Here is a 13,377-nt window from a genome sequence, read left to right on the forward strand (position 1 = left end):
AAAGGTTTTCAAAGAAGGGGTTGGACTGTATTGCATTTCACTGATATTGAATCCTCTCTTGTGTGTGTGTGCAGGTGGATTCATTCAGCATGTTTCAAAACGAGTTCCCCAGCGCTGACACCACAGTGACAGGGATTGTGACCCTCCTGGCCACTGCTAAGGCACTGTGGAAATTGCAAGACTTCATCGCTAGCCAGAAGTCATCCAAGGACGTCATGTTCGCCTTTTTCCAAGGGGTGGGTGCTTTTCTTTGGGGAATAATTTATTATGTACGCAGAATACTAGATGGCTTTTTTTGTGTGGTCGTAGCTCAGATTCGTTGCGGTGTGGTAACTAGTGTAAGACAAGTGAGTTGGAACAGTAGCATAAAGAGAGAAATAATTTTATCCTTTGAGAAAGCATGAGCTCAAAACTCCCCCCCCCCCCCCCCCCCAGCCCAACACGTCACCACCCCGCATCACCCCCCCCCCCCCCCCCCCCCTCACTAATCCACACTCCCCTACCCACTTGCAGTATCCATAACACCGTGGTAAGGACAGTTAATTAACAGCACACATGGATATGTTAGCGAGGTTGGAGTGAACTCGCTAAGTGGGAAGCCACCTCAAAAGCATTATTCTTGTCTGACCTGATCTTATCTTGCGATCCTTTAAGATGAGTTTCCAATGGCTTGAGATTGTCATATTTGTACACAATGACCTCATAGTAAGGCCATGTTCTTGGAAGATTAATGTTGACTGTTTTCACCTTCAATTTTCAATTTGCGTATTTGCTCTTTTTGCGTTTCTGAATGCACACACATGCATGTATTTGCATGTGTATGTGCTTGTGTGTGTACGGTGGTTTATGTATACTTGAGTGTTAAGGGAAAGTGGAGTTTCACCAGAAAGGAACCCTGCCCGTATATAACGACCACCTGCCTCGCACAACCACTGTCGACCAGCCCCTTGAGTGGTTGTTATAGGCATGTTTAACTGTGATTTGAATTGTCTCCCTTCCACCGTGCAGGAAGCCTTCGACTACATCGGCTCGAGTCGCATGCTGTATGAGATGAAGAAAAACCGTTTCCCGGCGGCGACGGGCGGGAACGTCAAACTGCAGACGATCGACATGAAGCACATCGCCCAGTTTGTGGAACTGAGCCAAGTGGGACTACGCGACCAGGACAGCCTGTGGCTTCACGTTGACCCCAAGGCTCACAATCAAACAGTGGTAAGGATTGGCGGGCGCAGTGGCCTAGTGGAGAAGACGCCGGCCTCCCAAGAGGAAGGTCGTGGGTTCAAAATCCCAGCTGCACCTGGTGGGTTAAGGGTGGAGATTTGTCCGATCTCCCAGGTCAACTTATGTGCAGACCTGCTCATGCCTTATCACCCTTCGTGTGTACACGCAAGCACAAGACCAGGGGCCAGTTTCATAAGATAGCAGTGAACCGACTGACAGTCGATCAACTGCCCAGTCGATGGACTGTGGTTGATCGCCGGGTCACCGAAAAGCGCGTTTCATGAGCGAATCACTGTCACCCGCGGACAACCGCAGTCGACCGACTGTACAGTAATCCGAATGGCCAAGTCAAGGGCTAAGTTTAGCAACATTACCACTTCCGTTTGCTCATTCGCACGTGGAAATGGTCGATTTCAAAGAAAAAACAAGTCTCGGCCCGCTCAAAATAACAATGACCGAGACTTTCAGTAATTCCTTCGCGTGACGTCTAACCCTCTTACGCCATAATATGACGTCTTCAAGACATAACCCTGACTTGTCTCCTGGATTACTGCGTCATGATAGATACATTTCAAAGAACAATCACAAGGTTTGGCTCACAATCCCAAAAAGTGTGAGCATTCTGCCATTGACTGTGCGGATAATTACATTTATTTTCGGTTTACCGCAGTAAGCCGAACACAGTGTTGGGGGGAGAGCATCACCGTGTTTGGCCGACTTCCGGTGAGACGACCCGCAGTCAGCCGACTGAAATTTTGTTCGTGAAACCCGATAACGTCGGATTACTGTGGTTCTCTCGGACAACTGCAGTTGGTCGACTGTGTTTCTGGCTTATAAAACTGGCCCCAGGTGTAACCCATGTCAGAGTCCGGTGGGTTATAGAAACACGAAAATACCCAGCATGCATCCCTCGGAAAGCGGCGTATGGCTGCCTAAATGCGGGGTAAAAATGGTCCCACACGTAAATCCCACTCATGCAAAAAACATGAGTGTACGGGGGAGTTTCAGCCCATGAACGCAGAAGAGCGGTAATGATGATGATAATAGCGTTCTCTTATGAATGGCGTCATTCTCACAAGAGCTCACAGTGATAAGGCAATTCCAAGCTCACAGTGATAAGGCAATACCAAGCTCACAGTGATAAGGCAATACCAAGTGGACTTTGCAAAGTCTTTTGACAAAGCTTTGTGCATCTAGCTTTGTCCAGTAGGCTTCGCCTGATTAGTTTCTGGCGGGGATATAGCTCAGTTGGTAGCGCGCTGGATTTGTATTCAGTTGGCCGCTGTCAGCGTGAGTTCGATCCCAGGTTCGGCGGAAATTTATTTCACAGAGTCAACTTTGTGTGCAGACTCTCTTCGGTGTCCGAACCTCCCCCCGTGTACACTACATTGGGTGTGCACGTTAAAGATCCCACGATTGACAAAAGGGTCTTTCCTGGCAAAATTGCTTAGGCACAGTTAATAATTGTCTACCTATACCCGTGTGACTTGGAATAATAGGCCGTGAAAGGTAAATATGCGCCGAAATGGCTGCAATCTACTGGCCGTATAAACTTTCATCTCACACGGCATCACTGCAGAGCGCCTAGAACTGTACCCACGGAATATGCGCGATATAAGACTCATTGATTGATTGATTGATTGATTGATTGATTGATTGATTGATTGATTGATTTACAATAACGCCTCCACAAACAGATACTAGAAAAGGAAGAAAGAGGGAGGGGAAAAATGAAGAAATGAACGTAAAACTGGAACAAAACTCCATATAAATAGATCTGTGGACCAAAAAAACCAAGGCTTAAAACCATTTGATATAATCAAGACCGTCAGCCACTCTGTGCACATTACCTTACATAACGCACACATGCACACATCTTTCTCCCTCCTACACAAATTGTCGACATACACATTTATGGTAGTGAGTTATGCCCCTTTCGCAAAACATGCCTGCTGTGAGATAGCTCAGTGGGTAGAGCGCTGACTTTAAAACCAGTTCCTCTCCATCAGCGTGGGCTTGAACCTTGGTTTAACAAGGGATTTATTTCCCGAGTCAACTTTGTGCAGACTCTGTGTTCGAATACATGCGTACGATGAAGATCATAAGTTCACAGCAAAAGTTTCAGGGCAAAGGAATTATTAAAAAAAAATATAAAAAATTTAACTTGCATGCCGAACAAAATAAAACCATTATGCAAAAAAAGAAAAAATAGTCTGTTTACGGTAACATAGGCGAAAAAAGTAGGGTCGGTAGGTCGTGATTTTTTTTTTATTTATTTTTTTTTTTCCAAAACAAAAAAATATTTTTAAGTTATTTTGCCAAAAAAATACTTTTTTTTTTTTTTTCCCCCAAATGCTAAAAAAAAGTTTAGGGTCGCGCGAAAAAATAGGGTCGGTCGGGATACCGTAAACAGACTTTTTTTGTGGCCTTAGTAGCGCTGTGTTTCAGGCAGAAAGCAACCTGCACATTCATGAGGGCAACCTCATAGGACCATGTGAAATAGAGGTTGTTCCTGAATTACTCTGTCAGGATCTTCAAGTGGTGTGGTAGAGTTAGTGCTCCAGACATCGAGGCAGAAGTACGCACATCGGAGCCACAATTCGCTGCTGATAGCTTGCAGAGCACGTTTGTGTTCTAAGCTCACGTGACCTCAAGCCAAACCCACAAACCTCAACAAAAACACATTGTCAGCGAACTCTGCAGGCCAGCAATTATTGCTGCAACCCAATGGGCACCGAATCATGGCTCCGATGTGCATATTTTGGACAGAAAAGGGTGTCTCTCGTACTAAGTGTGCACACCATAACATACACATGAGAGTTGTTTGCCGTGATGCTTGAAAATCCTTTTTTCCGGCAAATGTCGATTACCTTGCTTAACCTTACACAGGAAAGTGACCTGCTTGTATCTGTCTACTCAGGACATGCTGGCCAAGCTGAAGAAGTATGGGGCGGCTAGCAACACGACATTTAACGAGAGCCCTGTTGCAGACAGCCTACCACCTGCTTCTCTCCAGACATTCCTCAAGGAGGCGGGTGACGGCTCTTTGCCGTCGTTTGTCGTCACCGATCACAAGGAGGCTTTTACCAACAAGTGAGGGTGACATGTGCTTGTTTGTGTGTGTGGGGGGAGGGTTGTGTGCAGGGGTGTTTGTTTTGTATGTGTGTGAGGGAGGGTGAGTGTGTGTGTGTGTGCATGCATGTGTGTGTGTGTGTGTGTGCGTGTGTGTGCATGCATGTGTGTGTGTGGGGGGGGGGGGAGGGTGAGTGTGTGCTTGCATACTTGTGTGCACCTGTGCATGCATGTGTGTGCATCCATGCATGTGTGTTTGTATGTGTGTGTGTGTGTGTGTGTGTGTGTGTGTGTGTGTGTGTGTGTGTGTGTGTGTGTGTCCATGCATGTGTGTGTGACCATGTTCATTTTGAAGCCCTTTTTTCCGGAAAGCAGCTAAATTTTAAACTCTTTCAACTTCTCTTCACCAGATTTTACAACAGTCGCTTGGATGTGGCGTCTTCCATTGGAGCAGATTATCCGAAAGACATGAACGACACAAATGAACAGTACAACGCTAACACAACGCAGTCAGAACGCATCACTGGTCTGGCTACAGCCCTGGCGCAATACTTGTTCTGGGCGGCCACAGGCAATGAGTCCACTCCTGAAGAACTCCAGGCAGACATAGAGGATGTGAGATATTGTGTTGTTGGTGTGTGGCGGGGGGGGTGTTGATGTTGGTGGTGGAAGTGTTGGTGATGATGAGGTTGATGATAAGGATGAGGATGACGACAATGATGGCAACAGATATGATGATGATGATGATGATGAGATTGACGATAAGGATGACGACATTGATGGCAACGGATATAATGATGCTGAAGAGGATGATAATGAGGTTGAAGATGACATTGATGATGCCACAACCACACCAATGATTTTGACGAAGCCTTCTTTGTGCAGTTAACTCAACTCGTCCAGACATTCTGATGATGATGACCTTCCTGTATAGCGGGGAAATAGCTCAGTCGGTAGCTTCAAAACCAGTTGTCTCTATCAGTGTGTGTTCGGTAGCTCAGTTGGCAGAGCACTGGACTTGTGATCGGAAGGTCGCAGGTTCGAATTCGGGCCGGGACGGACACGGGTCAACTTTATGTGCAGACCCAGAGACGGAAGCCATATCCCACTCCCGTGTCACCGCAATGGCACGTAAAAGACCTTGGTCATTCTGCCATAAGTGCAGGTGGCTGAATACACCTAAACAGACAGACACCTGGGTAGCGCGACTCCGTTGCTGCTAGCTTTCCATGGGGAGGAAGCGACTCAAATTTCTCAGCGATGGGACAATAAAGTAATGAAAATGAGATCCCCACGTTTGGTTGAGATTTATTTCCCAGAGTCAACTTTGTGCAGATTTTTCTGGATGTTCGAACTTCCCCGTGTGCACGGGTGCGTACGATAGAGAACCCGAGTTCACAGTGAAAGTCTCAGGGCTTGGAAACATGAAAAAACGCATGCAGGAAAAAGGAGGGGAAAAAAAGGGAAGCGCCGTACTGTATGGCAGCCGGCTTTTCTCAGTGAGAAAGCAGCCCGAATTTCCATGATGGGGTCTCACAGGACTATTTGAAATCTTATTCTTATCTTATCCTTATGTGTTAAATCTTTCTGAGTTTTTACTATAAACTCAAGACCTAGGTTTTCACATTTTATTCGATTCAGCTGCAAATTAAAACGACTGGGGAATAACAGTGGAACTTTTCTCTTTCCTCCCCCCCCCCCCCCCCCCCGTCTTTACACCTGTTTCTTGTCCTGTTGTGCTCTCACACCGCCCCGTCTCTGCACTTGCTCCATCCACATCTGAATTTCGTTCCGCTGCCAGACTTGTCGATTTTACAGACGCTCCATGGGGGATGTCAGGTCGCTGTGGTTGGCTACCCTCGGAAGATGACACCGCTTCTGCTGAGTCACTTCAACGGTGTTCAGTAGTCACTAGTGGGTTTGTCCCGAGCTAACGGACGCAGCCCACCACCTACTATGCCCCCTACTAACGACATTGACTGTTAAGTCGCGGAGCCAGACTGAGTGAGCGTCCCCTCCAGAGAGCATACCACCACCACGTCCCTCTGTCGACAGTGGAACTTTTGTTTTATCTTATCAGGCTCAGATGGAAGGTGAACATGTTGGTGATTTTGTCTGTTCCAGGTGAACCACATGCTGTTCTGTTTTCTGCACAGTCCTCACTGCGAGCTGTTCAACTACACCATCAGTCCTGACAACGCAGATGCGCTTAGTGAGTTGGTCTAAATTTGGCTGGCTGGTCTGGCTGTTGGTCTGGCTTGTGGTCTATTTGCCTGCCTTACTGTCTGCATTTCTGTCTCTCTCTGTCTCTCTCTCTCTCTCTCTCTGTCTGGTCTGGCTTGTGGTCTGTTTGCCTGCCTGACTGTCAGCATTTCTCTCTCTCTCTCTCTGTTAATCTCTCTCTCTCTGTTGCTTTCTCTCTCTCGCTCTTTGTCTCTTGCTCTGATCTCTGTCTGTCTCTCTGTTCTCTGTCTGTCTCTCTGTTCTCTATCTGTCTCTCTGTTTGTCTATCGTTAATTCTACCTGCACGAAGTTCATATTTGTGTATAATAGTTAATACGCGTGCCGAATTTTTCTTTTTTTTTTTCTTTCCAAATACCGTATTTGACGGACTACAAGCCGCGACTTTTTGACTCACATGCGAAGCAAAAGTGAGTCTATGTACTCACCCGAGTCGTCCGTCCGTCCGTCCGTCCGGACGTCCGGACGTCCGGACGTCCGGACGTCCGTCCGTCCGGAAAACTTTAACGTTGGATATTTCTTGGACACTATTCAGTCTATCAGTACCAAATTTGGCAAGATGGTGTATGATGACAAGGCCCCAAAAAACATACATAGCATCTTGACCTTGCTTCAAGGTCAAGGTCGCAGGGGCCATAAATGTTGCCTAAAAAACAGCTATTTTTCACATTTTTCCCATTTTCTCTGAAGTTTTTGAGATTCAATACCTCACCTATATATGATATATAGGGCAAAGTAAGCCCCATCTTTTGATACCAGTTTTGTTTACCTTGCTTCAAGGTCAAGGTCACAGGAGCTCTTCAAAGTTGGATTGTATACATATTTTGAAGTGACCTTGACCCTGAACTATGGAAGATAACTGTTTCAAACTTAAACATTATGTGGGGCACATGTTATGCTTTCATCATGAGACACATTTGGTCACATATGATCAAGGTCAAGGTCACTTTGACCCTTATGAAATGTGACCAAAATAAGGTAGTGAACCACTAAAAGTGACCATATCTCATGGTAGAAAGAGCCAATAAGCACCATTGTACTTCCTATGTCTTGAATTAACAGCTTTGTGTTGCATGACCTTGGGTCAAGGTCACATGTATTTTGGTAGGAAAAATGTGTAAAGCATGTGAGTCGTATGGGCTTTGCCCTTCTTGTTTTTAAAAAAAAATCGCATTGCGGCTTATAAAAAGATGCGGCTAAAACGTTACCTAAACTTGAATAGCATTCACCTAATGGAAGTCGCCGCGGATTTTCATTTCGCTCGATTAGCGATTACCGGTACTTTATTAGCTCTCTACTCAAGACTCGGTGCTTTTCTCTTTCTTTCGCGAATCTTCGTTTGTCAACAAGTCGTCGTGACAAGATAGCGTACAGAGAAACACCGGATGTATCAGGATCTCGCGCGCGCGCGATTTCGTTTTTTTGTGTCTCGCGATAGTTTGAGGAGCGAGAGCCGCCATGTTGTGTTTTCGTCTGCTCGAAATGTGCGCAAAAGTCGTAAATCATCCCAAAAAAGCTTATTCCGGGCGGGACTATATGTGTGTGTTGGTTACAAATTGTGTGTGTGTGATATTTTTCTTCAAACTTTTTCACTTTTCTTCTTTGTTTCACTTGTTTATTCTCGGAGCCGATTTCGCCAAATACCGTACTTTCGTTTGCCTGGTTGTTTTGATTGATTGACACGATCTGATTATATTTTTTTCGACGGCGGCTAATATAGTGATGCGGCCTATACGTGGCTCGTCCCAATTTTTTTGTTAAAAGTCGGGGGTGCGGCTAATAAAACGGTGCGTCTTGTAATCCGTCAAATACGGTACCCCAAAAAAGTCTAGGGTTGCGCGAAAAAATAGGGTCGGTCGGGATACCGTAAACAGACTTTTTTGTTGTTGACCTAAACAAAATCATATGCGTATTGTGGGTCTGATTTGATTCATTTCTATGTATTTATCCTTCTTGTTTACCTGTTTTGCCCATACATCTTGTATATATATGTGTGTGTGTGTGTTTTCAGACAAGAACAAGCAGCCTTTCCCTTTCTACGTCACGGTCACGAGCAGCACCAATCAGGTGACGTCTCTCATTCAGCGTGTCCTTGGATACTTTACCGGCAAGGTCGTGAACGGAAGCGCTGACAACTGTAAGGTCACGGACAGTGATGAGGTCAGTCAATTAGAGGTCATGAAAGGTCAAGGTTGTCTCTTCGAGCCCATTTACAAGTTTGTTGTGCTCCTTTATTATATCCTACCCAAACCTGTTTACCCATACGATTTCGCCGTATTTTGTACGCAAAGTTGCCTAGGATACGACCAATACATTTGGAGAGAAAAAAAAATACGACGGTCGTAAAGAAAATCAAGTTTGATCGTGATCACTAAATGGAAGAAGAAGAAGTAATCGAAAGTAGGTTGCCAAGCCTGTTCTCGCGATAGCCCAGTGGATGAAATCCAGCTTTGACGATTGGTCAATGTAATCACATGAGACGTGATATGACGAGATTTTATCTGCCGCCATTGTTATCGTCGAGTCTAGCACGTTGACGAAAATGTCGAAGCGAAAAGCAGTAACGCCTAAAAGTTCCACTTCTGAAAACGGACAATGTTATTGCTGCCCTTGAAGCAATAACTCATGAACGTTTCTTGTGAGTTGCAAAATACTCTCAATATTTTGAAAATACGCTGAATCTCGGTGAAAAGTACACCAAAGTCAAAGTGTGGGTAAACAGGTCTGCATACACTTCATGGCTTTGTAAATTGTTTATCTGAATAAAATACCGTTTAAAACAAGGTTGTAACTGTGGTGAAGGAAAGGTCAAGGTCGTTGCCTAGATGGTGACTCAGAGGAAGTGAACCGTTGTGTGAAGTTGGTCTCTGAGATACTTTCAGTTTTGTGACAAGTTTCACTTTCAGAGAAAGGGGACTTGTAAATGGGGATTTTGAAATTGGAATCATCTTTGACCTGTCCAGCCGTCTGCATGGGATAAAAGAGTCATTCTGCTTGATGTTATACCAAAAATCACCAGCCCAGCTTTTTTTTTTTTTTTTATCAAAATAGGACATTTTACATGAATTGAGGCGGCCATTAGTCTACGGGACCGTGCTAACAGTTGAGTTGAACAGTGTCAATATGAATCTGTGTCGACGGGCGCAGTGGCGTGGTGGTAAGACGTCGGCCTCATAATCGGGAGGTCGTGAGTTCGAATCCCGGTCGCTGCCGCCTGGTGGGTTAAGAGTGGAGATTTTTCCGATCTCCCAGGTCAACTTATGTGCAGACCTGCTAGTGTCTTAACCCCCTTCGTGTGTACACACAAGCACAAGACCAAGTGCGCACGGAAAAGATCCTGTAATCCATGTCGGAGTTCGGTGGGTAATGGAAACACGGAAATACCCAGCATGCCTACTCAACGAAAGCGGAGTGAAGCTGACTATGCTATCAGAGTATAGTGTGGGGAACCCAAATGGGCAAACGAGCTCATACGTCACCAGAAAATTCTGGAACGCTGAAGAAGAAGAAGAAGAATCTGTGTCAAATGCCATTGTTTGGTCAAAAAAAAGAAGTAACATTTAACATTTTGTATTGAATTGTTTTAGTTAGAATTCTTTTTTAAGTTCAAGTTTTATTAGTCCATAACCCATGGGGGCATTTTGAACAATAAATACAATCAATACAATCATGATATATGCTAATAAAGTAAATAAATGGAGGGGGGGAAAAAAAATAATAATAATAATAAATTTATGAAAAACTGTTACAAATTCTAATTCTATTAATAAAGTCCAAAATATTCTTTAGCAATTTCTTTTTCTTAGTAGCAAACAACTTTTTAAATTTAAGTGCATTAGGTTTTTTCCAATAGTAAGGTGGTAACAACTCAGCTCTTTCTTCTTTGAAAAATTCACAGACAAATAAATAATGAAATTCATCACCTATGTCTTGTGATACACATTTGGTGCAAATTCTCGGGATATTAAGATAACGTTCTTTCTGTACAGGCAAATTGTTGTTTAATGTTCTAAACTTCATCATTGAAACACAGTGCTGATATGACAAGTGTGTGACATAGTCTTCACATGCAAAAATATCTTTAAACATTCGATAATTTCAAAACCAATTTCTGTAAACCATTTATGGATATACTGGTCATACAAGCTTCTTTTTACTTTCTTTTAAATTTGTGTTGGTCTGGGCTAGCCTAAATTAGAGTTTAAGTCAGACTCTGACATAACACGACTCAAAGAAGGGAAATAGAGTTCTGTCGATACTTCTGTAGATGCAAGGATGGAGAAACATCATAGATGTTATGTTAATGTGTTTGTGTTTGTGTTACAGAGATACAGTTACATGTGGATGCAAGGACCAATGAAGACGCCCGGCGGCTCCAGGGAAGCTGTGTGTTATAAAAACACCGTCAAACTGTCTGTGGCGGAGTCTCCCGCCTTTGCTGATGACATGGAAGGTCAGTTGATTGATAGCCAAAGTGTTATTTCATTGTTTGTCGTTGTTCTTTTCTATCTCCAGGCATAGGAATTGTCCGCCGAAAGGCAAATTTCCGCCGATTTTTTTGTTTGTTCCGCTGAAAAAACAAAAGTGTCCGCCGAAAAAATAAGTGGGGGAGGCAAAAATGGTTCTAAAAACTGAATTTAATGGCAGACTTGGAGCTCAGATGACACCAAATTGCACCATTTCGGTTCTTTGGAGAACAAAACAACTGGACCCCCCTAGTAGGGCGCTTCGCGGCGTCGACATTGCTATTACTTACACATTTTTAGCCCGTGACGATTTTACCAATTGGTCCAGGGTATTTAATGTTTGGTCGAGATACACACAATCTCTTTCTGTGCTGACACTGTACTCTCTTGCCAAAGAATACGCAACAGCGTTAATTAGTTTGAACAATTTTGTTTATAAGTGGCTAACTATGCATTGTTCAAAATTCACAACATCCTCTATTTATCACAAGTTAATTAATAAATAGATGCCCACAATGGGAGAACACAAGTCATTCTTCTTCAAAAGTTCTTGGCGAAAACACAGTATCTAGAACATATGATGATGATGGGATGTAGTATAAGACGCTTAGCTTGATGTCGAAGAACTCATGAAAACAGGATGACGGACAGCAAATGTTGAGACGACGACGATCTGGTGACGACAGGTCGACGTAGACAACAGGTACGGGGGGTTACATCAAGTAGTGATTCTTCAACGACGAACAATTTAGCGAATTCAGTTCAGAGTAGATATATGTATAATATATATATATATAACAGCTGATCCAATTCTCCAGGTAGAGAATTCAGTGTCTGCACAGAAAGTGTAGCATACCGTTAACAAATCGTTCATCTAGCGCAAGTAAAACGAAACAGAACATGTATCAGCATCTTGAGAAATGGAACGCAAATAACATACTCGCATCTTCTAATTTCTCCAAACGAACAGACAAATGATTACATGAACACACACAAGGATTGGCTTCATCAGAAAGTTACTGATTATGAATCATTTACTAACCTGCCTAGACTCTTTTGTACAGGACCTCCTCTGGCCTTGACGAACAGACTGGAACTGATCGTTGGTTTACGTTACGACGATTGTTGTCTGTCATCAAGCAATACCTTGGTTACTTTGCTCTCGTACGGACGAGAATGTTAACAATCTTGAAGCAATCATAAACATTGGCATCGCTTCATGCCATTATCGCTAGACCTAGCGATAATTCTATTCTATTCTAATATCTTTTCTCTTTCTTGCAAAACACCTTCGTTTCCGGGCGGGGATGTAGCTCAGTCGGTAGCGCGCTGGATTTGTATCCAGTTGGCCGCTGTCAGCGTGAGTTCGTCCCCATGTTCGGCGAGAGATTTATTTCTCAGAGTCAACTTTGTGTGCAGACTCTCCTCGGTGTCCGAACACCCCCGTGTGTACACGCAAGCACAAGATTAGTGATTAGTGCTTTTGTGAACAAGAAACAATTGACAAGTGGCTCTATCACATCTCCCCCTTTCCCCGTCGCGATATAACCTTCATGGTTGAAAACGACGTTAAACACCAAATAAAGAAAAAAAGAAGAAATCAATGGTCTTCAGCTTTGCCGAGTGAGCTCTACAGATGAATTCAACATTGTGACGACACATCACTTATTTTGCAGATTACGACTGGAATTCGAGAAAATACTCCACATGGACAGAATCCAGATGGGATACCTTCACTATTCGCGTGTTTATGATACCCAGCAAACAGTTCCAGGTAAGCTGATTGTTTTTCTTTGATAATCCATAATTGATTTTGTCCCTGCCTTTCATGTCTCTTTCTATCTTTCACTCTTTTTTGTGTGTTTACCTTCTTTTTGGAGGGGAAAGAATGTCAGCCTTTTTTTTTTTTTTTTTTTTTTTTAATGTAAGTTGCTTCTTTAGTGTTTACACTGCATATATATGAACTGTCAGGGGTCTTGCATTAGCTAGCAGCGTTTTAAACATTTTCTCCGCTGTACAATTTTGGGTGCCTGATTTTTGTAGAACTTTTTATCATCTCAGTCTCGCGTCTGCTTCTTCAAGGGTTTTCGTGTCTTGGTGTTCTTTTTTGGTCAAAATTTGCATGTCTTCTGTTTTTTACCTTTTGCAGTTTTGGGGGAAAACAAATTTATGTCAGTTTTAGGATCAGTGTCACTTGTAATGTAAATTGTAAACTACTTTGTTTAGTGTTTTTGCACTGTGCTAAACATTCTGTTTGAACTGGAAAATTGTATCCTGAGTTTTTGGGGGGTTGTTTTTTTGTGTGCAACTACCAGCTGTTGTTATGCATATTAAACAACAGTGTTTGAAGCCAAGCCTTTTTTCCCATTTACCAATT

General features: G+C 43.6%; 1 protein-coding gene across 2 annotated transcripts in view; it reads left to right on the plus strand.

The window, feature by feature from the left end:
- The window catches only part of LOC138973650 (nicastrin-like), a 50,735-nt gene that overhangs the window by 18,011 nt on the left and 19,347 nt on the right, over positions 1 to 13,377 (plus strand). For both annotated transcript variants that reach the window (XM_070346378.1, XM_070346379.1), the window contains exons 7-14: positions 75 to 236; positions 1,009 to 1,212; positions 4,142 to 4,314; positions 4,704 to 4,908; positions 6,418 to 6,505; positions 8,546 to 8,694; positions 10,861 to 10,987; positions 12,677 to 12,774. In XM_070346378.1, coding sequence (XP_070202479.1) covers positions 75 to 236; positions 1,009 to 1,212; positions 4,142 to 4,314; positions 4,704 to 4,908; positions 6,418 to 6,505; positions 8,546 to 8,694; positions 10,861 to 10,987; positions 12,677 to 12,774 — 1,206 coding nt within the window. The remainder of the gene's footprint in view (positions 1 to 74; positions 237 to 1,008; positions 1,213 to 4,141; positions 4,315 to 4,703; positions 4,909 to 6,417; positions 6,506 to 8,545; positions 8,695 to 10,860; positions 10,988 to 12,676; positions 12,775 to 13,377) is intronic.

This window comes from Littorina saxatilis, linkage group LG8 (genome assembly GCF_037325665.1).
Source record: "Littorina saxatilis isolate snail1 linkage group LG8, US_GU_Lsax_2.0, whole genome shotgun sequence".
Classification (NCBI taxonomy): domain Eukaryota; kingdom Metazoa; phylum Mollusca; class Gastropoda; order Littorinimorpha; family Littorinidae; genus Littorina; species Littorina saxatilis.